This window comes from Bos javanicus, chromosome 9, assembly GCF_032452875.1.
Source record: "Bos javanicus breed banteng chromosome 9, ARS-OSU_banteng_1.0, whole genome shotgun sequence".
NCBI lineage: Eukaryota > Metazoa > Chordata > Mammalia > Artiodactyla > Bovidae > Bos > Bos javanicus.
The window spans coordinates 80,682,690-80,709,706 of NC_083876.1; the positions used below are offsets into that span (position 1 = coordinate 80,682,690).

General features: G+C 42.5%; 1 protein-coding gene across 3 annotated transcripts in view; it reads left to right on the forward strand.

Annotated features, from left to right (window-relative positions):
• AIG1 (androgen induced 1) overlaps window positions 1–27,017 on the forward strand; it is a 271,524-nt gene that overhangs the window by 216,052 nt on the left and 28,455 nt on the right. For all 3 annotated transcript variants that reach the window (XM_061428165.1, XM_061428167.1, XM_061428166.1), the window contains exon 4: window positions 14,585–14,700. In XM_061428165.1, coding sequence (XP_061284149.1) covers window positions 14,585–14,700 — 116 coding nt within the window. The remainder of the gene's footprint in view (window positions 1–14,584; window positions 14,701–27,017) is intronic.

Genomic DNA, 27,017 nt, shown 5'->3' on the forward strand with positions numbered 1-27,017 from the left:
TGCCAGTATTCTTGCCTGGAGAATCCCATGGACAGAGAAGCCTGGCGGGCTACAGTCCATTAGGTCACGAAGAGTCGGACATGACTGAGTGACTTTCACACTCACAGATCTGAGGTCTAAGGCTGGCTACACCATTGCCTACTTCTGTGTAACCTCTGACAAGTTCATCCCTCTGTTCCTTCACTTCTCCATTTATAAAATGGAGATGAAAATATGTTTAATTAGAGTTGCTCTAAGAATTAAATATAATGCTGATTAGAAATGTTTAGAATATAAAACTGAGCTTGTATTAGAAGCTTAGGAAATGATAAACATTCTTATTACTGTATATGCAGTGTTTCTGCACATAATGAATGATGGGGGAAGCAACATAAGACAGAGATGAATGAAGTCATTGGCTTGTTTAACCTATCATATATGTTTGCCAGAACTTTTTCAATGCACAGCAGAAACTAACACAACATTATAAAATAATTACACTCCAATAAAATAATAATAAAATGAAAACCAGATTTCTTTTTTAGTCTTTCCCTTGTACTGTTTTCCAGTAGTATGGCAATTATTAAAGTAAAAGAGAAGTAAAGAGGGGGAAACTGTAGGTGAGGAAGCTGTAGAGAGGTAAGGGAGAGAGGAGGCTGAGGAAGACCTAGAAGAAAGTCATGGAGAGAGTCAGGTTCCTGCCTTGAGGAAAGAGCGGGCAGGACAAAGGGAAGGAAGGAGAGAGGACCGTTGTCTGTAGACAAATCTCTCCTCTCTGCAGTCTGTCCTCCATCCTGCCTACAGCTTGCCCTTTCTGCTTTATTATTGTTCAGTCGCTAAGTCATGTCCAACTCTCTGAGACCCTGCCAAGCTCCCCTGTCCTTCACTATCTCCCGGAGTTTGCTCAGATTCATGTCCATTGAGCTGGTGATGCCATCTAACCATCTCGTGCACTGCCACCTGCTTCTTTTGCCTTCAAATCTTTCCCAGCATCAGGGTCTTTTCCAATGAGTCAGCTCTTTGGATCAAGTGGCCAAAGTATATTGCCCTTTCTACTATCAATACCCAAATATGTTTCTCCTACGTCCGTGCACTTCCAGCTGTATGGAGGAATTTAAGTAGAGCTACCTCTGCTGCTTACAAAAACAGAGTCCATGTAAAAATACTGCACAATTTGGCTTCTGCCCACCTCAGCTGTCCAGACATCATTCTTCGTGCTCTTTCATGTCCTGTGACATGGTGATGGTTCCTTAGTGGTCTGTACGGTGCCTTTACATCTTTTCTTCTTCTTGAGCTGGAAAATGAACTTCTTCCTGTGCCCTTTCTTCTACTTGTGAAGCCCTAGTCACATGTAAACACCCAATTGAAATGTCTTCTGGTGTGTGAAGCTTTCCCTCAACCTACCCCAGCAGACCAGGTCACCCCAATCGTTGCACCGTCCCGAGTGTGCACATCTACACCAGTTGTTGCACTCTCCTGAGTGTGCACATCTGTGTGTAGCACATCATGTTGTAATCACTTGATCATCTCAGACCAGTCATCCTCACATTGCTATTCTGTGCGAACCACAGATACTAATTGTGAAATGTTCATGGAACAAGTGACTATGGGGTCACTTCCAAGTCACTCTTACCTTTTAAGATACGACATGGGTTATTTCTGGAACCACATTCACAAAATTCCTTTTAGTGGCCCACAGGCTGCTGGGCTGAAAAGAAGGCACCACTCTGGAGCTTTCCAGTAATGCCACAGAGCCTCGGCACTTTGTGGATACCTTCACTAGCAAGACTCAGCAGGAGGTACTAACTTCCCTCGAGTCATATTGAAAGTGCTTTTTAAATGCAGAAATCGTAGCCTGGTACCACTGTACCAGTGTTAATTGTTTCTGTGATGCATCATTTGCTTTTAATTGCAAAGATACGCATGTCTTGGTTCAATGCATGACTCTGTTTTGTTTATTTGGCCTAATTATTAAAACCATATCCTAAGAGCTGCTGGGGCTAATGTTAGAACTGGATGAGTCCCAAATTTAGTATTGAGTCCATAAAGCATTTTAGAAGTGCCTGGAACATACTGACACTCAAGAAATATTGGTTCCATCTGAATCTACGTTTCTGACCCTGGGTCACATTTCTAACCTCATTCTGAGAAGCCTGTGTAAGCGTATCTCGGACAGTTTGAGAGCCAGCGGTGACAGGTATCCAGCTCCACAGAGAAAAGGCACAATTTCAAAGGCTCTGGTGTTTCTGGGGAGATTCTGTATCATATTGTGCTGGTGTGACCACGTTAAAGCCAGCACCTTAGCTCTCAGGAGAGGGAGGCCCCTGACACGGGGAGGTTCCATTTGACTCCTAGAGACTGGAAACTACTGAGGATAAAAAACACACCAAAATATCCCTATTGTGAAGAGAGTGAGGGAAGGTGGCAGATTTTGAGCTGACCAATTAATAAAGTTAATAATGACAGTTTTTGGTGGCAAGAGAAAGCATTTGGTTCGGTTTTCAGAGTTTAAAATTAAGGATTTTTAGAGCCTGCCTCAGCTTTGTTTCCAAGCTGCCCGGTTTGACATTGCCATCTGGGCACATCCACTGACTGAATTTATGGTTGCTCCAGGAGCAGCCCCACCCCAGTTCTGCGCATGCCCCACCCAGCGCTGCTTTTCTCTGTGTTCATCAAACGTTTGCCTTATTTGGAGAGCCCAGAAGCTTTGCAAAGGTTAGAATCTGTCAGTGTTTTGCGACTTTTTTTTGGAGGGGGCCAGTCTTTCTCATATCACCCTTCCTATCGTTTTAGATCATGTTTTGCTAATACAATGGGCTTTAACTTCAAAGTTGGAAATTCCTTGTTGCTTTATGACAGCACAGAAATTTCTATTTTAATCCCCTTTTAGTCTGGTTAAGGGGTGGCAGAGCAAAGGAACAAAATATTCATGTTAAAATATGGAGTGTATGCCTTCTGTATCCTAGAGCTGTTTTCCGTATTATTTTTATTTATAATTTATGAGGGTTTCCCTGGTGGTTCAGTGACAAACAATCCATCTGCCAATGCAGGAGATGCAAGAGACGCAGGTTCAATTCCTGGATGGGGAAGATCCCCTGGAGTAGGAAATGGCAACCCACTCCAGTATTCATGCCTTGGAATATTCCATAGACAGAGGAGCCTGGCAGGGTACAGTCCATTGAGTCACAAGAGTCAGACATGACTGAGTGACTGAACAGCAACAGCAGTCAATTGCTAGGATATCATAAGGACTGTCCCTCACCCCTTGCTCCCAGGCAAGTCTGATCACATCTCTCACCCTGCCTGCAGCCAAGTACCCACAAGAATGCAGGGGTTCCAAACACACACACACACACAGCCATCCTTCAATTTTTTATTTATGATCAAAATTTGTCGTAGAATATAAGAAAACCTATCCTGACAATCATGAGGGGAAGAACTGTGTTCTACTCACATGGGGACCACCATGAGCACTACGCCACTGGAATCCAGCAAGCCAGACATCCCCAGCAGTCTCATTTTTAGCTAGCTCAGACAGCGATTTGATGCATCCGTTACCTTGAGAACATTCCCAAAGGTCTGCCTGTGCCCTACTGATGCAAATCAGTGGACAGAGGATGGCCAGCTCTCTCGTTATCCAGCTAGGCAAGGGATGGTCTGGAACCCCTCATGTTCAAAAGACGTTTTTGCTTCCAAGGAAGAAAACCTTTTTTGTGTGTGTCTTTTTAAATTCATATTAACATGTAGTTGATTTACAACATTGTGTTAGTTTCTGCATCATCATCAGTTCAGTCGCTCAGTCACGTCCGACTCTTTGTGACCCCATGCACTGTAGCACACCAGGGTTCCTAATCCATCACCATCTCCCAGAGCTTATTCAAACTCATGTCCATAGAGTCAATGATGCCATCCAACCATCTCATCCTCTGTCGACCCCTTCTCCTCCTGCCATCAATCTTTCCCAGCATCAGGGTCTTTTCCAATGAGTCAGTTTTAGCATCAGGTAGCCAAAGGGTTGGAGTTTCAGCTCTAGCATCAGTCCTTCCAATGAATAGTCAGGACTGATTTCCTTTAGGATGGACTGGCTGAATCTCCTTGCAGTCCAAGGGACTCTCAAGAGTCTTCTCCAACACCATAGTTCAAAAGCATCAATTCTTCGGTGCTCAGCTTTCTTTGTAGTCCAGCTCTCACATCTATACATGACTACTGGAAAAACCATAGCCTTAACTAGACTGACCATTATTGACAAAGTAATGTCTTTGCTTTTTAATATGCTAGGTTGGTCATAGCTTTTCCTCCAAGGAGCAAGTGTCTTTTAATTTCATGGCTGCAATCACCATCTGCAGTGATTTTGGAGCCCAAAATAATAAAGTCGCTCACTGTTTTCATTGTTTTCTCATCTGTTGCCATGAAGTGATGGGACCAGATGCCATGATCTTCGTTTTCTGAATGTTGAGCTTTAAGCCAACTTTTTCAGTCTCCTCTTTCACTTTCATCAAGAGGCTCTTTAGTTATTTTTCACTTTCTGTCATAAGGGTGGTGTCATCTGCATATTTGAGGTTATTGATATTTCTCCCAGCAATCTTGATTCCAGCTAGTGCTTCATCTAGCCCAGCATTTCTTATGATGTACTCTGGATAAAAGATAAATAAGCAAGGTGACAATATACAGCCTTGACATACTCCTTTCCCTATTTGGAACCACTCTGTTTTTCCATGTCCAGTTCTAACTGTTCCTTCTTAACCTGCATTCAGATTTCTCAGGAGGCAGGTCAGATGGTCTGGTATTCCCATCTCTTTCAGAATTTCCCACAGTTTGTTGTGATCCACACACTCAAAGGCTTTGGCATAGACAAAAAAGCAGAAGTAGATGTTTTCCTGGAACGCTCTTGCTTTTTTGACGATCCAGCAGATGTTGGCAATTTGATCTCTGGTTCCTCTGCCTTTTCTAAATCCAGCTTGAACATTTGAAAGTTAATGGTTCACATAATGTTGAAGCCTGGCTTGGAGAATTTTGAGCATTACTTTACTAGCATGTGAGATGAATGCAACTGTGTGGTAGTTTGAGCATTCTTTGGCATTGCCTTTCTTTGGGGTTGGAGTGAAAACTGACCTTTTCCAGTCCTGTGTCACTGTACAGCAAAGTGAGGCAGTTATGTCAACACATATACATATATTCACTGTTTTTGGATTCTGTTCCCATGTAGGTCATTACAGAGTATTGTGTAGAGTCCCCTGTACTGTACAGTAGGTTCTTATTAGTTCTTTGTTTTATACATTCCACTCAGTTGCCTTATACATAGTAGTGTGTATATGTCAAAATATATACAATCTCCCAATTTATCCCTGTTCACCCTTCCCCTTTGGTAACCATAAATTTTTTTCTACATATATGACTCTATTTCTGTTTTGTAAATAGGTTCATTTGTACCATTTTTTTAAGATCCAATATTTAAGCGATGGACTTTCCTGGTAGCTCAGCTGGTAAAGAATCCACCTGCAATGCAGGACACCCCAGTTCAATTCCTGGATCAGGAAGTTCCCCTGAAGAAGGCATAGGTTACCCACTCCAGTATTCTTGGGCTTCCCTGGTGGCTTAGCTGGTAAAGAATCCACTTGCAGTGCGGGTGACCTGGGTTCGATTCCTGGATCAGGAAGTTCCCCTGGAGAAGGGAATGGCTACCCACTCCAGTATTCTTGCCTGAGAATCCCCAGGGACAGAGGAGCCTGGCAGGCTATAAGTCCATGGGGTCAGAAAGAGTTGGACACAACTGAGCGAGTAAGCACAGCATAGCACAGTATTCCACAGTATATACGGTATATACAGACCACATTTTCTTTATCCATTCCTCCATCACTGGTCATTTAAGTTGTTTCTATGACTAGTTATTTGAAAAGGTAAATGTGCCCCAATGTCCATTGAAATGATTTTTAATCCATGTTATATGCTATGGAAACAGTACCTTTCTATTAAAAAAAATATTTTGGGGACTTCCTTGGTGGTCTAGTGGGCTGAGACTCTGTGGTCCCCATGCAGGGGGGGCCTGGGTTTGATCACTGCTCAGGGAACTGGATCCCATATGCTGCAGCTAAGACCCAGGGCAGCCAAATAAAATTTTTTTTAATGCTCTCTTTAAATATCTATATATTTTGGAAACCAGGAGAAAGACCAAATAAATGGAAGGTGAAAGTCTTCAAATTTTATTTAATATTTTATGTATTACACATTCTGACTATAACCACAGATGCTAGAACTTTAAAGTAATCTTGAGCAGTCTCCTAATTCATCTGCTCTACTTTTGTACCATCACACAGCATGTATTTTAATCCTTCTATTTATTCTGCAGGAAAGTTTATTATAAAACTTTCCTTTAGTTTATAGATTACCAAATGCCATCACAAATAAAGTATTTTCCCCATAGCAAGTCCAGACCCTTCTTGTGTTATATAAATCCGTTTTTTTAAATCTTCTTAAATACCATTAAGTTCCTCCATCCATACCTAAACTTCCTACTCATCTGTTTCTCCATTTTTTCTGGCAAAAGCACCATTCAGTTCAGTCGCTCAGTTGTGTCCGACTCTTTGCGACCCCATGAACTGCAGCACGCCAAGCCTCCCTGTCCATCACCAGCTCCCGGAGTTCATTCAAACTCATGTCCATTGAGTCGGTGATGCCATCCAGCCATCTCATCCTCTGTCATCTCCTTCTCCTCCTGCCCCCAATCCCTCCCAGCATCAGTCTTTTCCAATGAGTCAACTCTTCGCATGAGGTGGCCAAAGTACTGGAGTTTCAGCTTTAGCATCATTCCTTCCAAAGAAATCCCAGGGCTGATCTCCTTCAGAATGGACTGGTTGGATCTCCTTGCAGTCCAAGGGACTCTCAAGAGTCTTCTCCAACACCACAGTTCAAAAGCATCAATTCTTTGGCACTCAGCTTTCTTCACAGTCCAACTCTCACATCCATACATGACTACTGGAAAAACCATAGCCTTGACTAGATGGACCTTTGTTGGCAAAATAATGTCTCTGCTTTTAAATATGCTGTCTAGCTTGGTCATAACTTTCCTTCCAAGGAGAAAGCATCTTTTAATTTAATGGCTGCAGTCACCATCTGCAGTGATTTTGGAGCCCAAAAAAATAAAGTCTGACACTGTTTCCCCATCTATTTCCCATGAAGTGATGGGACCAGATGCCATGATCTTCGTTTTCTGAATGTTGAGCTTTAAGCCAACTTTTTCACTCTCCTCTTTCACTTTCATCAAGAGGCTTTTGAGTTCCTCTTCACTTTCTGCCATAAGGGTGGTGTCATCTGCCTATCTGAGGTTATTGATATTTCTCCCGGCAATCTTGATTCCAGCTTGTGCTTCTTCCAGCCCAGCGTTTCTCATGATGTACTCTGCATATAAGTTAAATAAGCAGGATGACAATATACAGCCTTGACGTACTCCTTTTCCTATTTGGAACCAGTCTGTTGTTCCATGTCCTGTTCTAACTGTTGCTTCCTGACCTGCGTATAGGTTTCTCAAGAGGCAGATCAGGTGGTCTGGTATTCCCATCTCTTTCAGAATTTTCCACAGCTTATTGTGATCCACACAGTCAAAGGCTTTGGCATAGTCAATAAAGCAGAAATAAATGTTTTTCTGGAACTCTCTTGCTTTTTCAATGATCCAGCGGATGTTGGCAATTTGATCTCTGGTTCCTCTGCCTTTTCTAAAACCAGCTTGAACATCAGGAAGTTCACAGTTCACGTATTGCTGAAACCTAGCTTGGAGAATTGTGGCATTACTTTACTAGCGTGTGAGATGAGTGCGATTGTGCGGTAGTTTGAGCATTCTTTGGCATTGCGTTTCCTTGGGGTTGGAATGAAAACTGACCTTTTACAGTCCTGTGGCCACTGCTAAGTTTTCCAAATTTGCTGGCATATTGAGTGCAGCACTTTCACAGCATCATCTTTCAGGATTTGAAATAGCTCAACTGGAATTCCATCACCTCCACTAGCTTTGTTCGTAGTGATGCTTTCTAAGGCCCACTTGACTTCACATTCCAGGATGTCTGGCTCTAGGTGAGTGATCACACCATCGTGATTATCTGGGTCGTGAAGATCTTTTTGTGCAGTTCTTCTGTGTATTCTTGCCACCTCTTCTTCATATCTTCTGCTTCTCTTAGGTCCATACCATTTCTGTTCTTTATCGAGCCCATCTTTGCATGAAATGTTCCCTTCGTATCTCTAATTTTCTTGAAGAGATCTCTAGTCTTTCCCATTCTGTTGTTTTCCTCTATTTCTTTGCACTGATCGCTGAGGAAGGCTTTCTTATCTCTCCTTACTATTCTTTGGAACTCTGCATTCAGATGCTTGTATCTTTCCTTTTCTCCTTTGCTTTTCACTTCTCTTCTTTTCACAGCTATTTGTAAGGCCTCCCCAGACAGCTATTTTGCTTTTTTGCATTTCTTTTCCATGGGGATGGTCTTGATCCCTGTCTTCTGTACAATGTCATGAACCTCTGTCCATAGTTCATCAGGCACTCTATCTATCAGATCTAGTCCCTTAAATCTATTTCTCACTTCCACTGTATAATCATAAGGGATTTGATTTAGGTCATACCTGAATGGTTTAGTGGTTTTCCCTACTTTCTTCAATTTCAGTCTGAATTTGGCAATAAGGAGTTCATGATCTGAGCCACAGTCAGCTCCCAGTCTTGTTTTTGCTGACTGTATAGAGCTTCTCCATCTTTGCCTGCAAAGAATATAATCAGTCTGATTTTGGTGTTGACCATCTGGTGATGTCCATGTGTAGAATCTTCTCTTGTGTTGTTGGAAGAGGGTGTTTGCTATGACCAGTGCATTCTCTTGGCAAAACTCTGTTAGCCTATGCCCTGCTTCATTCCATATTCCAAGGCCAAATTTGCCTGTTACTCCAGGTGTTTCTTGACTTCCTACTTTTGCATTCCAGTCCCCTATAATGAAAAGGACATCTTTTTTGGGTGTTAGTTCTAAAAGGTCTTATAGGTCTTCATAGAACCATTCAACTTCAGCTTTTTCAGCATTACTGGTTGGGGCATAGACTTGGATTACTGTGATATTGAATGGTTTGCCTTGGAAACGAACAGAGATCATTCTGTCGTTTTTGAGATTGCGTCCAAGTACTGCATTTCGGACTCTTTTGTTGACCATGGTGGCTACTCCATTTCTTCTAAGGGAGTCCTGCCCGCAGTAGTAGATATAATGGTCATCTGAGTTAAACTCACCCATTCCAGTCCATTTTAGTTCGCTGATTCCTAGAATGTCAACATTCACTCTTTTCATCTCTTGTTTGACCACTTCCAATTTGCCTTGATTCATGGACCTGACATTCCAGGTTCCTATGCAATATTGCTCTTTACAGCATTGGACCTTGCTTCCATCACCAGTCACATCCTGTTTTTGCTTTGGCTCCATCCCTTCATTCTTTCTGGAGTTATTTCTCCACTGATCTCCAGTAGCATGTTGGGCACCTACTGACATGGGGAGTTCCTCTTTCAGTATCCTATCATTTTGCCTTTTCATACTGTTCATGGGGTTCTCAAGGCAAGAATACTGAAGTGGTTTGCCATTCCCTTCTCCAGTGGACCACATTCTGTCAGATCTCTCCACCATGACCTGCCCGTCTTGGGTTGCCCCACGGGCATGGCTTAATTTCATTGAGTTAGACAAGGCTGTGGTCCTAGTGTGATTAGATTGACTAATGTTCTGGGATTATGGTTTCAGTGTGTCTGCCCTCTGATGCCCTCTTGCAACACCTACCGTCTTACTTGGGTTTCTCTTACCTTGGACGTGGGGTATCTCTTCACGGCTGCTCCAGCAAAGCGCAGCCGCTGCTCCTTACCTTGGACGAGGGGTATCTCCTCACTGCCGCCCCTCCTGACCTTGAACATGGAGTGGCTCCTCTTGGCCCTCCTGTGCCTGCGCAGCCACCGCTAAATCAAATCAGCACTTAGAAGGTACAGGTACAGTTTACAGGTAATCTGTTCCAGGGTATAGATGTGTGGCTCAGATGGTATTTGAGATAACTTAAGGGCACAGGGCCCTGGCATTAAATAGTATTGAATCACCTGGTGAAAAGGTAATTCTCTCTCAGTTATCTTTCAATCCTTCTGATTTCATTTAGAAGGGTCTCTATTTCATTCTGGCTTGTCTTTGTACATGCATACTAAGTCAGTCAGTTTTGTCCAGCTCTACATGCATGTCTTTAGTGCCCCTCTAATTCTAACACTCGTACTTACCACATACAGAGCAGGCTTTGGAATCAAACGGGCAAACGTGTCTATTGAATATTTATCAAGATCAATTAGTTTTCATTGTTATTTGTTTTTGTGATTATCTTTTATTAATATATTCCATTTAGGAGAGTTTATAAACCTTGTAAGTTTTCCTTTAAATATATTTATTTAAGGAAAAAAAGTGAATTGACTATAAAAATTATTTAAAAAGCATGTAGCATGTGACAGGAGTGAATTAGGACTTTTGACTTTCGTAGAAACTTTGTCGGAGAAGGCAATGGCACCCCACTCCAGTAGTCTTGCCTGGAAAATCCCATGGACGGAGGAGCCTGGTGGGCTGCAGTCCATGGGGTCGCTAAGAGTCGGACACGACCGAGTGACTTCACTTTTACTTTCACTTTCATGCATTGAGAAGGCAATGGCACCCCACTCCAGTAGTCTTGCCTGGAAAATCCCATGGACGGAGGAGCCTGGTGGGCTGCAGTCCATGGGGTCGCTAAGAGTCGGACACGACCGAGTGACTTCACTTTTACTTTTCACTTTCATGCATTGGAGAAGGCAATGGCACCCCACTCCAGTAGTCTTGCCTGGAAAATCCCATGGACGGAGGAGCCTGGTGGGCTGCCGTCTATGGGGTCGCACAGAGTCGGACACGACTGAAGCGACTTAGCAGCAGCAGCAGCAGCAAGCACTTTGTATTTGTATCCTTCCTCCTTGATACTCTTCTGACTGCCTATACGTCACAGGAAAGAACTCATTTAGTAACATGTGTTTTCTCACAGTGAAAATCTTTTTGTTTATATTGAGGCTTAACCAAAAAAATAGTTCTGGTTTGTTGAGAGACAACATAAGTGACCTTAAATCATGTACTGCTACAAGCTTATTGAGTCAAACATGATTTATCTCTGATATCTTTTAAAGACATAATTCTAATATATGAAACAGCATGGAATTTGGAAACAGAACTGGTCTTGAACACTTGGTAGACTTACTTAGTAGGGCACAGCGGTTATTGCCTTTGGACTTCTCTGGTGGTCCAGTGCTTAAGAATTCACCTGCCAGTGCAGGGGACACAGGTTTGATCCTGGTTCAGGAAGATTCCATATGCCGGGGGGGATTGGGGGTGGCCACTAAACTGGTGGGCCACACCTACTGAAGCCCACAGGCTCCAGAGCCCATAGTCTGTGACAGGAGAAGCTACTGCAGTTAAGAAGCCCACGCACCATACTAGAGAGTAGCTCCCACTCGCTGCAACTCGATGAAGCCTGCACACAGCAACGAAGACCCAGCGCAACCAAAAACAACAAATAAATAATTTTTTAAAATGCAGTTAAATTTTCCGAGTCTTTGTTAATCCCATCTACAGAAAAGAGTTAGTAACTCTCATTTAGGATGTTGTTTCAAAGATTAAATGGTCTCCACAAATATTTACTGGGCCCCTCCTATGTGCTAGGCTCTTTTTTAAGTGCTACAAATACCACAGTGAACAAAATGTAAGCTTACCTCTCTTGTGCACCTTTGGTCTTAAATGGAGCTGAATATTTCTTTCCTGGTTCTTAAGTCATTGAAACAGTGTTGCCTGGGAGTGGATTAGAACTGAATTTCTTGTACCCCTACTTCTGAAGTAATTGCTCCTCTTGCTGCTACAGATTTTGAGTCACAATTGGCTGCCAAAGGTAACTTAGAGGTTCAACAAGGCCTTTCATAGATTTTTTTAATCTTTTCTTTAGTCATAAGACTTTAGCTACATGCAGAGAAACATTTATACTTGCTGTAAATATTTTACACTATTTTTACTTTTGTTAATATGTAATGTTTATCAGTAAACATAATTTGCATTATAAAATTTTAGAAAAGAGGATATACGTTCTTTAGTGCATGAAAATTCTACATAATAAGCTGTTACTACTCTCATATAGAATTTGCCCCTGGTCAAAACTGGCGTGGGCACAGCTAGCCACAGAAAGATCTTTTGTCCTCACTGATGGAAGAAATAGCTCCTTTTTAATGGCGATGATGCCAGAAATGAAGTGACCTGGAGAGATTTTCATTTTTCAAAGAGGTTTTGTTTTTTGGTTTTTTTTGGCCTGGCATCACCAAAGGACATGTTAACCTTTCCAGGTTTGACATCTGATGATCAGCAAATAGGCTTGGTAAAATAATGTTAACTGGGTAAAAATATTCAGATTAGTGGTTGGAACTTATACAAATTTATGGAAAAATGAGTGAATTTTTACTAAGTGTGATGCAATGGAGTAAGAAGTAGAGCTTAGATATATTTAATATTAAAAAGTCAAAAATAATATCATTTTATAACCCACACAGACTATTAGAGTCACCACTGTCTTCAGAGTAAACATTTGATTTGCAGGGATTTTTCTTCTACGTGGGATCTGAGAAGTCTCAGCCTTATTGCTAACTATATTTTTGACTTTTTACATGAAATCACTATAGTAGAACTATTTTTGGCATCTCAAATTGTTGGTGAAATTCCAGGCCAACATTATCTGAGGTGACTAAATTATACTGGGGAAAAAAAACAATGAAATAGGTCTTTAAAATACGTACCATCTCTGTATTAACACGTGTACATTTTGTGTGGTTCCCTTTAGAGCTAATTATACTAATTATTTAAAACAATAACAGAGAAACAAAGGATAAGGAAATATAAAGCCACCCAACTATGGAGTCACCCACCTGACATTATAGGCATACCATAGTCTAATTGCCATGTATTGGCAGTCAGAATAATTATGTAGAAGAGAAAGTTTAAAGCAAAGAATTGCCAGTGTCTTATCATTTCTTACAATATCCTGTTTTTTCTATGAATGTAAACAGTGAGTTGCTCCAAAGATGTTCCCTTCGCTATCCCCACTGTGTCTTTCCTGCCCAGGTCTACCTGTCACCTGGTTCCATTTTGTGACAGTACTTATTAGAGTTTGAAAATCATAACATACAGTTTCCTGCCTTTTCCTAGAACATGCAAACTATACAGCAAGAGCAGAACAAAGCCTCTTTCATGACCATTAAGGAGTATCCTCAATAGAATTCAAAGTTGCTGGTGGTTCAGTTATCAGTTCCACCGTCTTCTTACTCTTGGAAAACTCTACAGTGGAGGAAGGTAAATTTATATCCTGAGTCAGTTTTACCTAAGAAGCTCTTTTTCCCTTGTGTCTTTCCACCAAATTTCAATGTCAGAAGTGCTTGACCTTCCTTTCTTCTTACCATATGGAGGGGAAAAGTTTTATCCCTATCCTGGCCCACTGAACTGAGAATCTAGAGTGGCCACTGGGTTCAAAAAACAAGTGGAGATATTCCCTGCAACTTCTTTGGAGTGTCTCGTCCAACATCGTATCTAAATCCATGCACTGCTGGTACAAGCCAGAACATCTTTTCTGCAAGCTAATATGGCCTTCTTTTCTAACCTGCTGCTGGTTCACACATAATTTGGCATTATGTATCAACAGCCTTAAAATCATAACCTTTGACTGTAAGAAAATAATTTAAATCACTATGTTGTACACCTGACACCAATATAATGTATTGTAAATCATCAATACATCAGTTAAGAAATAACAAGAATTTCTACAGAAGATATTGATTTAAAATGAATATCTTTAAAATTATTTAAATTAAAATTATTCAAGCAAAAATTGAAAAATCTTATACTACTTAATGACCAAGAATAAAAATCAGTTAAATAAGTGTTGGTACACAGAATTCCCTGGTGATCCAATGGTTAGGACTCAGTGCTTTCACTCCTGGGGCCTGGGTTCCATCCCTTATCAGAAAACTAAGATCCTGCAAGCCATGTTGTGAGGTCAAAAATAAATAGATGGATAGATAGAAAAATGTTGATCCATCCATAAAATGGAGTTTTCAGCAGCTCTGGTCAGGGTTTATGTTCTAAAATTATTTCTAAAATTTCATATCAAAAATTCTTATGCTGTAATTCCACATAAAATGGGATGCACGGTATGATCTTAATTGTGTATAAATAATATGAACAAAAAGTTGAGGGGGGAAGGACGTATAGCAAAATATGAACAGTGGTTGTTTTTATTCCTTTATTATATTCTAATTTGTTCCCTTTACATCTTTCTATAATTTCCTGTAATGAGAATAAAGAAAATACAGTTTTAAAAACTAAGATACAGAAGAAAAACCAGGGGAGCAATTGCCGGACTACATGTTTTCATGTCCATTCTACCACTTAGACAAGCCATATACTGGTCAGTGCTGAGGCACTTTTACTAGGAAATAACACTATCCTTTCTCCTAGTGATGGCAAAACAGCTGTTGAGGGCTGATGCTAAGAACCTGTGTCACCTGGTCTCTGTTCTTTTGCAGCACACAACGGTTTTGCCCTTTATATTAATCGAGATGAGGACATCACACCACGCGTATCCCAGCAGGAGCAGCGGACTGGCCGCCATATGTACCTTCTCTGTTGGCTATATATTATGGTAAGGATGGTGCCTGCCGGGCTTTCGTATTGTATTAGATTTTGTGCTGCTAAATTTGGGCACATATTTCATTATGGATATAATCACTAACAGATTCACACTGTGTGCCTCATTTGGTCCAAGACCTGGGCTTTGTCTCATTTCCCCAGATGCTTATATTTTTAGAAAGTATATGCCAAACCTCACACAACAGGAATTTGTTGAACAATCCCATGTAAGCAGTGCTTCTTCCAAGGCTGCATTTTTCAACTCTTTTTCAAACTAAATGTTTTTCTTGGACATCAGTTTTATTGCTTCTTTTGCTTGGGTTTTTTTTTTGTTGTTGTTGTTGCTTTTGTTGGGAGTGAGGGAGTTGCAGCAAATGCAAATGAGGACAGAAGGAATGACCTTTTCCGGGAGTGACTTCCACCCTCTAAGTGAAACAAGTGAAAATGTACATTTTCCCGAGTCAGTTTAAAGCCTGACTGTCACCTAGAGCATGCATTTAATGGCTTTGTTTTGAAAAACTGGGGTAAATAAATGACAGGAAATCTCCACTTGGTTTACTAGGCATGAATAAATCCCAAGTGGGAGGTAGCCACATTTATCTGATATAAGACTTTTTGCCTGATGAATTTATTTCACTTCTAACCATGTGTTAACATTTCAAAATTATTTAAGATAGAGAATTTCTAATTTCTCTGTATAATTCCAAGTCCTCTTTAACATATTAGCCTATGCCAAAGAGGTCTCTGCCCCTAGAACTTCTGTCTCTTGGGACTCTCATGTCCTGAGTTCTGGATGACCATCCCCTCCTGTAAACTTTTGGGACTGAATCATGTTCTTCCAAACACCCCAGAACTGTATTTAATCCCACCAGAATCCTGGGGCACTTTGGGAGGTCCAGTCCTCGTGGAGCATTTTGCTCCAGCCAGTCCAGAAATATTAAATAAAGGTCAGTACAGTATTTCACATACTTTGCCTGAATAAGGCTCCAAATCTGAACCAAAAGGGGCTTTGCTGGTGGGAAGTCATGCGCGCCCTATGGCTGGATCTAAGGGGACATCCAGACAGTAGACCCTAGAACAAACATGTGGTCATGCTCCATCTGCCACTTCATTGACCAGTCACTGTTCAGAAGGACTGGGCAGTGTTTGTTTTCCTAGTCACTTTTTAGGTTGGTTTTGTTTCCAACCAAAACATTAAGTATTGGCTTTCTCTGAAAGAAAAAGTTCAAATGATCCGGACTCACAGGTTAAAGTGTGACCCTGAAATAATGTCTTAAAAATGAAGGCATGTGCTTTATACATAGGAACCTGATGTTCAGATGGCTTTTTTAAAAATTGGAGTATAATTACTTTTACAATGTTGTATTAGTCTCTGCTGTATAATAAAGTGAATCAGCTATACGTATACAGACATCCCCTCCTGCTTTGACCTCGCTCCCACCCACCCCGATCCCACCCATCCAGGTCATCTTATCTTTCAGAAGAGTCGGGTAGGAAAGCTAAGAGTTATTCCAGAGGTGTTACAATGTTTACAGTTCATCTGGAACTGCCTATAGCTTTAGTTTAAAAATCATATACCCTTCCCATCTCCCCTCGCCCACCAACAGTCTCATTACTTTGCACTCATATTTACTTACCTATGGTAAGAGAAGATTTTTACTCTGGGAATGCTGGGTGTATTTCTGTGAATTCATTTAGATGCCATTAAATTATGTGAATCTTGTAGCGCCCCAGAGATTTTAGGAAGTACATACTTTCTGATGGCTTTTCTTCTACAATCAGGGTACAATCAGTCCACGTTCCAAAGAGACACGTGGGAAATACCACATAGTCTTTATTATAGCCCCCCAAGACCCCTCATTAAAATGAAGCATTACTCACGCTCTGCATGCCAAGGGAGACTTGCCAGCTATGCGTCTTTACCGAGAAAACCAGTGCTTGTTTGGACACATGTCTGCATTAACCAGCAACCTCTTCCAGATATGCTCTGAGAATGCTCTCAGAGTCAACTTTTTCCTTTGGTGTTCTGCCTTAGGCATTCATGGCTGTGCCAAGAGCTAAACAATGCCCCTCACATCATATCACATTATATAAATCCAAGAATTTTAATTGTTATCTCAGAAGGCACTGGCTTTTGCTCCTTTCCAGACTATCTCAGATACGACATACCAGTGACACAGCAGCAAAAGGTTCAGGATATGAAATCTTCTGACAGCATACCAGGGTTATAACTGGACATTCCAGAGCCTTATGCCAAACTTTAAGAAAGCATTCTTCTTGTCACACGCTAATTATAAAGCAGATCTCCCTGACAGTCCTCTGTGTGGTTGAGCTGAAGCTATACCTCTGAGGCTCCTGGCCAGCCTCCCTGTCTGCTCAGCTCTGATTCTGTCTTGCTGCTCATTCTCACAAGTCTCCCTCCCCATCTGAATCTGCAGTCTTTCTAGATTTGGATCTCGAGAGTTGAGAAAGCGAGGGGGTATTAGAGCTTTCCCTCATGGACTGGAGTCCACTGAGTACCCACGCTCAGTGACTCCATTTCCCAGCCTCCATCTCACTCTAACCCAAGCTTAGCATCTGAAGTCATCCCAGACCCTTCTCATGCCCATCTCCACCTATCTTTCCACTTACCCGGGAGTCTGGGACAGAGACACCCCCTGACCATTGATGGTGGGCTTTAACTCCCTCTCTTCACACCTCACCTCCACCATCACTGCTCCATGCATTTCTCTGCCCCTCACTGAGATTTCCCCCTAATAAATAAAATCATCCCTTTTCCCTTATGCAGGACACAGCACCGAAAGTCCCTTTGGTTTCTAATGCAGCTGTAACTATCAGGAAATGTAATGAATGCCATTATTTTGACTGCTGTGCCAAGCAATTTAAAGTATTATCATATTTAGTTCCCCAAATAACCCTTTGAGATAAGCACTATCTGGCTCATTTTACAGATTAGGAAACCAAACTTGAGAGAGATGATATGGCTTACCCAAGGAAAAGAGACTGTTTTTTGTTGTTGCCAGACCTACTGTTGACCCTTGAACAATGTGGATTAGGGGTGCCAACCCTCTCTGCGATGGTAAATCTGAGTATAATTGTACAGTCAGCTCCATATACATGGTTCTCCTGTACCTGCAATACCTTTGTACCTGAGATGCCACATCTGTAGATTCAACCAATTTCAGATCATATACCAATCTCAGGTACTGTTGTGAATATGGAAAAGAAAATCTGGGGGCTTATCTAATTGTCCAGTGGCTAAGAATCTGCCTTCCAGTGTAGGGGGTGCATGTTCCCAACTGGGGAACTAAGATCCCATTTGCCACGAGGCAGCAAAGCCTGCCTGCTGCAACTGGGAAAGCCAAAGAACCACTACAAAGACCCACCACAGCCAGAAAAAAAAAATCTGTGTCTAAATAAACAAATGAACCATTGAAATTCAAACCCATGTTCTTGAGGGGTCAGCTCTAAGTACAAGCACTGGGGTGTAGCTGCAGAGTCTATATGGGAACCCTACTCTCCCCTCTCTCTGACTGTGTGAAGAGTAACACTATGCGTGAATGAATTAAGTGGGTTTTTAGTTTTCCTTTAGTTCTGCAGCAGTACATCAGAAGCAGCCATGTCTAGTCATTAAGGCCGCTGGGTACGAAGTGCCTGCCACGTGACTGGCACTCAGTCTGCTACCCATTGTTGTTGTTCTGTGTTTATACCAAGGATACTCAGTCCTTAGGGAGCCTGAACTCAGCTCCTTTCTGCATGGTTTTTCCCTCGTTAACCTGTCTTGCTACTGGAGAGGTGAAGGTCCAGATCCTTGCAGTCAGACAGTCCTTGTTCAGATCCCCTCTTCTTAGGAGCGTTGAGCAAATTACTTATCCTCTCTTAGCCTCATTTTTATCACGTTTTAAATAGGAGATATTGCCTGCATGTTCTCTCCTGTTAGAAATAAATGAGCACACAGGTCATTCAAGAAATGATAGTATCTTTCCTTCCTCCCAGTTGACTAAAGTCCTGAGTGTCTGAGTCTGGATGGAAAGTTTTCATGTCTCTCTCTTCCTCTTCCTCTTTTCCCTACCATCCTTATTTTCATTTTATTCTCTGCTCTTGTTAAGAATTTTGGGTCCACCTGGTGGGTTTTATGTCTCCTTCTATTAAGAATGCAAAAGAGTGTTCTGAAAATTTCTTATGTTTCATATACTAAGGTATTTCCCAAGCTCTGCTTTTCCCCTGAGAATTGAAAACGTCATTGTTCTCACATTATTCTCATCTATTTGTTTTTTACAAACACCTCGTGTAGCGGTAGTTACTGTTCTCTTATCCTCTAAGGAGAAGTCTATGTAGACTGTTGAGGACTTGCTGTGTGAGAGTATGGCTTGCACAGGGCTCCTCCAATGTCCATTTGGGTCCTGGTAGGATCAGAGTTTTAGATCAGCATCTGGACAGAACAGGCTTCTGTGTATTATCCATCTCAGTTCCCAGTGTTTAGTGTTTGTTATTCTGAGTTTCATCTTTTCTTACCCCCAACAGCTGGTTCTCAGACATCCTGGGTACACATGCTGCTGCTGCTGCTAAGTCGCTTCAGTCATGTCCGACTCTATGCGACCCCATAGACAGCAGCCCACCAGGCTCCCCCATCCCTGGGATTCTCCAGGCAAGGACACTGGAGTGGGTCACCATTTCCTTCTCCAATGCATGAAAGTGAAAAGTGAAAGTGAAGTCGCTCAGTCGTGTCCGACCCTCAGCGACCCCATGGACTGCAGCCTACCAGGCTCCTCCTTACATAGGATTAATTCTCCATATGTATTAAGCAGGCCCCTCACCAGGACCATTTTATATGTGGTCATGACCCTTCCCACACTCCTTAACATCCCTACCCTCCACCCAAACCAATACAACTTCTTTTCCCCGCCGTCTTCCAGAATCACTATTTGGACGCTGCTTATGCCTTTGATGCTGTTGGCAAGTTTCCTTTGTATTTCTCCAGCTTGCTCTGCCCATCCCCCTCCACCTCCCTCTCACTCTGCCCTTTCCTCTCTAGGCAGATGGCCTGGTCTTTAATTTCACACAGAATGTAAAAAACTTTGAGCAGGAACTCTTGAGTTCTTCCTGCAAACATCCTTGCTGTCCCCTCCCTTTCCTGTGTCTCCTGTGCCAGTGGGGGAAGCGTTTCCACAGCTTCTAACCGGTAGCCCCTCCCTCTGTACTCTGGCTCCATCCCCTCCCAGATCTCTACCCTTCCTCCATCACTTCATTCTCCTGTAACTCCAGCCTCACTACCAAAGCCTTCCCGTCAATACTTGAACAGACTCCTGTCCTTGTCTCCACACTAAAAAAAAAAAAAAATTATTATTCTTGGCCCACCCCCCTTTTATACCTGGCTACTGCACTATCATTGGAAGGACTGATGTTGAAGCTGAAACTCCGATACTTTGGCCACCTGATGCGAAGAGCTGACTCATTTGAAAAGACCCTGATGCTGGGAAAGATTGAAGGCAGGAGGAGAAGGGGACGACAGAGGATGAGATGGTTGGATGGCATCACTGACTCAATGGACACTAGTTTGGGTAAACTCCGGGAGTTGGTGATGGACAGGGAGGCCTGGTGTGTTGCAGTCCATGGCGTCACAGAGTCAGACACGACTGAGCGACTGAACTGAACTGCTCTATCTCCCTACTCACAGCCCAGTTTCTCCAAATAGTTGTCTGTTGTTCAGTCGCCAAGTTGTGTCCAGTTCTTGGCGACCCCGTGGACCGCAGCACACCAGGCCCCCCGTCCCTCTCCATCTCCTGGAGTTTGCCCCAGTTCATGTCCATTGAGTCAGTCAAGCTATCCAACCAAAGAGTTGTCTACCTGTCTCTACCCCCATTTACACACTTAGCAGACAGGACAGGGGAACTGTCTGGAGAATGGATTTTTTGAGGCAGGCTGCCTGAGCCTGGATTCCACTTCTCTCATAGGACCTTGAGCAAATCACATGACCTCCCTGTGTCTTCATGTCCTCATCCGTAGAATGGTATAAGAAGAGTACCTACCTCATAGGGTTGCTGTGATGACTAAAGGAAGATTAATTTTTAGTACATGTGACGCCTATACGTCAGTATCTAACACAGAGTGTACTATGTGAACAGGATTATAAGCCACTCCATTGTGGCTTAAGCTTCATTACTTCGGTTAAACCTTTGCGAATGTCACCAGGAACTTCTATTTTGATAAATCCACTGGTTGCTTTATAGACCTCTTCTCAACTGACATGTCAGCACTTCTGATACTAAAATATCCCCCCACTTCCTGAATCACTCTCCTCCCTGACTTAGCTGATGTAACAACCACCCTAATTTCCTCCCTCCTCTCTCAGCATCACTCACTGGCTCTTCCCACTCTACCCAGTGCTGGAGTCCTTTGAAACTCAGGTCTTCTTCTCTTTCTATTTATTGTTTAATTTTTTTTTCATGGCAAGAATACCTAACTTGAGATCTACTCTTGTAATGGAGGTCCTCTTTTTAAAAAGTATTTATTTATTTGGCTGCCTCGGGTCTTAGGACACAGGATCTTTCGTTGAGGCACAAGGACTCTCTAGTTGCAGGGTTCAGGGTGCCCTGGCTCTGTAGTTGCAACAAGCAGGCTCACTTGCTCTGAGGCATGTGGGATCTAGCTCTCCAACCAGGAATTGAACCTGTGTCCCCTGCATTGCAAGAATTCTTAACCGCTGGACCACTAGAGAAGTCCTGGTCTCCCTCTCTCTTTTTTTAAACCACCTCTTATCAATAGGTAAATCCATCATTAGTGTACATGGTTAGTTAGTGTTGGTCGCTTAAGTCGTGTCCGGCTCTTTGTGACCCCATGGACCATAGCTGGCCAGGACCTCTATCCATGGGATTCTCCAGGTGAGAATAATGGACTGGGTTGCCATTCCTTTCTCAGGGGATCTTCCTGACCCAGGATTGAACCCGGGTCTCCTGCACTGCAGGCAAATTCTTTACGTTCTGAGCCACCAGGGGCGCCTGACACGACTGAAACAACTTATCTCGCACACCATTTTTGCAGCCGCGGTCTCAGATCTCCAGCTCAGAGCTCTCTCTTGATGTTTGCTCACGAGCCTCTCCCCTTTAGCAGCTGCAGACCTAATTCATGTGCTTTCCCAATCACACCCCCAAGTATCTATCCCCTGAGCGTTGCCACCCACTCAGTTTTTCAGGCCCCAAAACTATGAAACTTCCTCAGCCCATCTCTCTTGGACCCACTACAAAGAATCATCCACCAGTTTTTGGCTTCTGTGCCTCCAAAGTGCTTTTAGAGTACTTACACATTGATCCCTCTCCATTGCCAACATCATGGTCCAAGCTGCAGTTATCTCTCTCCTGAGCTACTGCAAAGAGCTGGCATTTCTTCACCTCTAACTCGTCTGTATATAGGACCCCTCAGTTCTTTTGTAAAACCACATATGATCATGCCACTCAATTGCTCAGAGAATGTGGATGACTTCCCATTGTGTCTAGGGATAAATTCCAAAATTCCTTTACATGGCCTAGGGGACCTACATTGTTTGATTCCACCGACCTCTGTATTTTCATCCTCCTTCTCTTTCACCTTTGCTTAGCTCTAGCCATGGTGATCTTCACACCAACTGTCAAGGGCAATATGCTCCTTTCAGCTTTAAAGCTTTCACCTCCCCATACCCCCATCCAACCCCACCCTTCCCTCAGTTATGTCTTCCATAAATATTAGTTCCAGATCCTACTTATCTGTCATGGATCTCTCTGTCTCAGTTCAGTTCAGGTGAGTCACTCAGTCACGTCCAACTCTTTGCAGCCGCATGGACTGGAGAACACCAGACACCCTGTCCATCACCAACTCCCAGAGCTTACTCAAACCCATGTCTACCAAGCTGGTGATGCCATCCAACCGTCTCATCCTCTGTCATCCCCTGCTCCTCCTGCCTTCAATCTTTCCCAGCATCAGGGTCCTTTTCCAGTGAGTCAGTTCTTCGCATCAGGTGGCCAAAGGATTGGAGTTTCAGCTTCAACATCAGTCCTTCCAATGAATATTCAGGACTGATTTCCTTAGGATTGACTGGTTTGATCTCTTTGCTGTCCAAGGGACTCTCAAGAGTCTTCTCCAACACCACAGTTCAAAAGCATCAATTCTTCAGCACTCAAACTTGTTTATAGTCCAACTCTCACATCCATACATGACTGCTGGAAAAACCATAGCCTTTGTTGACAAAGTAATGCCTTTTCTTTTTAATATACTGTCTAGGTTTGTCATATTTTTCTTCCAAGGAGCAAGTATCTTTTAATTTCATGGCCGGGGTCACCATCACAGTGATTTTGGAGCCCAAGAAAATAAAGTCTGTTACTATGTCCCTTGTTTCCCCATCTATTTGCCATTAAGTGATGGAACTGGGATGCCATGATCTTGTTTTTTGAATGTTGAGCTTTAAGCCAAGTTTTTCACTCTCCTTTTTTACCTTCATCAAGAGGCTTTTTAGTTCCTCTTCACTTTCTGCCATAAGGGTGGTTTCATCTGCATATATGAGGTTATTGGTATTTCTCCCTGCAATCTTGATTCAAGCTTGTGCTTCATCCAGCCCAGCATTTTGCATGAATTACTCTGCATATACATTAAATAAGCAAGGTGATAATATATAGCCTTGATGTTCTTCTTTCCCAATTTGTAATCAGTGCATTGTTCCATGTCCTATTCTAACTGTTGCTTCTTGACCTGCATACAGATTTCTCAAGAGGCAGGTCAGGTGGTCTGGTATTTCCATCTCTTTCAGAATTTTCCAGTTTGTTGTGATCCACACAGTCAAAGGCTTTAATATAGTCAATGAAGCAAATGTTTTTCTGGAATTCTCTTGCTTTTTCTATGATCCAAAAGATGTTGGCAATTTGATCTCTGGTTCCTCTGGCTTTTCTTAATGCAGCTTGAACATCTGGAAGTTCTCATTCATGTACTGTTGAAGCCTAGCTTGGAGAATTTTGAGCATTACTTTGCTGGCGTATGAGATGAGTGCAATTGTGCGGTAGTTTGAACATTCTTTAGCATTGCCTTTCTTTGGGATTAGAATGAAAACTGACCTTTTCCAGTCCTGTGGCCACTGCTGAGTTTTCCAAATTTGCTGGCATATTGAGTGCAGCACTTTCACAGCATCATCTTTTTGGATTTGAAAGAGCTCAGCTGGAATTCCATCACCTCCACTAGCTTTGTTCGTAGTGATGCTTCCTGTGGTCCACTTGACTTTGCACTCCAGGATGTCTGGCTCTAGGTGAGTGATCACACTATCTGGGTGGTTATCTGGGTCATTAAGATCTTTTTTATATAGTTCTTACAGTTCTTCTGTGTATTCTTGCCACCTCTTCTTCATATCTTCTGCTTCTGTTAGGTCCATACCATTTCTTTCCTTTATTGTGCCTTTATTGTGTCCTTTATTGTGCACAATAAAGGGGGATACCCAGATATTCCCTTGGTATCTCTAATTTTCTTGAAGAGATCTCTAGTCTTTCCTGCTCTGTTGTTTTCCTCTATTTCTCTGCATTGATCACTGAGGAAGGCTTTCTTACCTCTCCTTGCTGTTCTTTGGAACTCTGCATTCAGGTGAATTTGTCTTTCCTTTTCTCCTTTGCCTTTCACTTCTCTTCTTTTCTCAGCTGTTTGTAAGACCTCCTCAGACAACCATTTTGCCTTTTTGCATTTCTTCTTCTTGGGGATGGTTTTGATCACCACCTTCTATACAGTGTTACGAACCTCTGTCCATAGGTGTTCATGCCAGTCTATGTATCAGATCTGATCCCTTTAATCTATTGTCTCTTCTATGGCAGAATCTTAAGGGATTTTATTTCGATCATACTTGAGTGGTCTCATGGTTTTCTCTACTTTCTTCAATTTAAGTCTGAATTTTGCAATAAGGAGTCTGTGATCTGAGCCACAGTCAGCTCCCGGTCTTGTTTTTGCTGACTAAATGGAGCTTCTCCATCTTAGGCCACAAAGAATATAATCAATATGATTTCGGTATTGACCATCTGGTGATGTCCATGTGTAGAGTCTTCTCTTGTGTTGTTGGAAGAGGGTGTTTGCTATGACCAGTGTGTTCTCTTGTCAGAGTTCTATTAGTCTTTGCCCTGCTTCATTTTGTACTCCAAGGCCAAACTTGCCTATTACTCCAGGTATCTCTTGACTTCCTACTTTTGCATTCCAGTCCCCTATGATGAAAAGGACATTATTTTGGGTTGTTAGTTCTAGAAGGTCTTATAGGTCTTCACAGAGCCGTTCAACTTCAGCTTCTTCGGCTTTAGTGGAGGGAGCATAGACTTGGATTACTGTGATATTGAATAGTTTGCCTTGGAAACAAACAGAGATGATTCTGTCATTTTTGAGAGTGCACCCAAGTACTGCATTTCTGACTCTTTTGTTGACTGTGAGGGCTACTCCATTTCTTCTAAGGGATTCTTGCCCACAGTAATAGATATAATGGTCATCTAAATTAAATTCACCCATTTCTAGTCCATTTTAGTTCACTGATTCCTAAAATGTCAGTGTTCACTCTTGCCATCTCCTGTTTGACCACTTCCAATTTACATTGATTCATGGACCTAACATTCCAGGTTTCTATGAAATATTGTTCTTTACATCATCAGACTTACTTCCATCACCAGTCACATCCACAACTGGACTTTGTTTTCGCTTTGGCTCAGCCTCTTCATTCTTTCTGGCACTGTTTCTCCTCACGCTTCTCCAGTAGCATATTGAGCACCTACCAACCTGGGGAGTTCATCTTTCAGTGTCCTATCTTTCTGCCTTTCATACTGTTCATGGGATTTTCAAGGCAAGAATACTGAAGTGGTTTGCCATTCCCTTCTCCAGTGGACCATGTTTTGTCAGAACTCTCCACCATGACATGTCTGTCTTGGATGGCCCTACTCCGCGTGGCTCATAGTTTCATTGAATAAGACGAGGCTGTGATCCAAGTGATCAGTTTGGTTAGTTTTCTGTAATTGTGGTTTCCATTCTGTCTGCCCTCTGATGGATAAGGATAAAAGGCTTGTGGTAGCTTCCTGGTGGGAGGGATGGCTATGGGGGAATCTGGGTGTTGCTCTGATAGGCAGGACCCTGCTCAGTAAATCTTTAATCCAATTTTCTGTTGATGGGTGGGGCTGTGTCCACTCCCTGTAGTTTGGCCTGAGGCCAAACTATGGGAGGAGTAATGGTGGTAATGGCCACCTTCTTCAAAAGGACTTATGCCAGGACTGTTGTATTCAGTGCCCCTAACCCCGTGGTAGGCCACTGTCAACCCATGCCTTTGCTGGGGACTCCTGGTCACTCACAGGCAAGTCTGGCCCAGTCTCTTGTGAGGTCACTGCTCCTTTCTCCTGGGTCCAGGTGTGCACAAGGTTTTGTTTTTGCCCTCCAAGAGTCTGTTTCCCCAGTCCTGTGGATGTTCTGTAATCAAATCCCACTGGCCTTCAAAGTCAAATTCCCTGGGGATTCTCTGATGCTCTGCCAGACCCTAAGGTTGGGAAATCAGTTGTGGGCCCTGGAACTTTTGCAACAGTGCAAAACTCTTTCTCAGGGAGGCCTTCTCTGATTTCCAAGTCTTGGGTCAGCCCCTCTGTGATACTCTACTGTAGTCACCTGTTAATTTCCATCTAGGAAGGGAAAAACAGGTATAGATATGTGGTTGTTCAGTTAATTTTTTTTCAAAGTGTGTTAACCAGATCTCTTCCCCTCACTATCTAGAGCAAGAGAAAGAAGCAGTTGAAATGGTGTTAAAGAAAATAGTGCTTCCTCATCTACAGTTCTCTAAGGGTTTATGCAGACCCATTCTCTTTAGATATTATGCCAATCAAAGTGTCAGAGAAGCCATTCTTAAGATCGATTGCTTAATAAGAAAAATTGTGATAGTGTGTGAACTTTAAATATAAGCAGATAAAGTAAGAAAAGTTTTTAAATTATATTTGCTAATTCATGTCTGACTTTTGCAACTGCATGGACTGTAACCCACTAGACTCCTCTGTCCATGGAGTTTTCCAGGCAGGAATATTGAAGTTGGTTGCCATTTCCTTCTCCAGGGGATCTTCCCAACCCAGGGATCAAACCTAGATCTCCTGCATTGCAGGCAGTCTCCTGCATTGCAGGTGGGTTCTTTAACAACTGAGCTACATTTTAAGTATTATTGAGCTAAGTGTAGGGTAAGCTCAATATCTTACATTTAGATCAATAAAAACCATATAAATTGTTTACAATACCCTTTCTGTCTTTTCCTCTGATGTTGAGTTTCAGCTTTATTGCCTCTTCTCCCACCTGCCTGGCTCATTTAAATTGCCACCTGTAAGG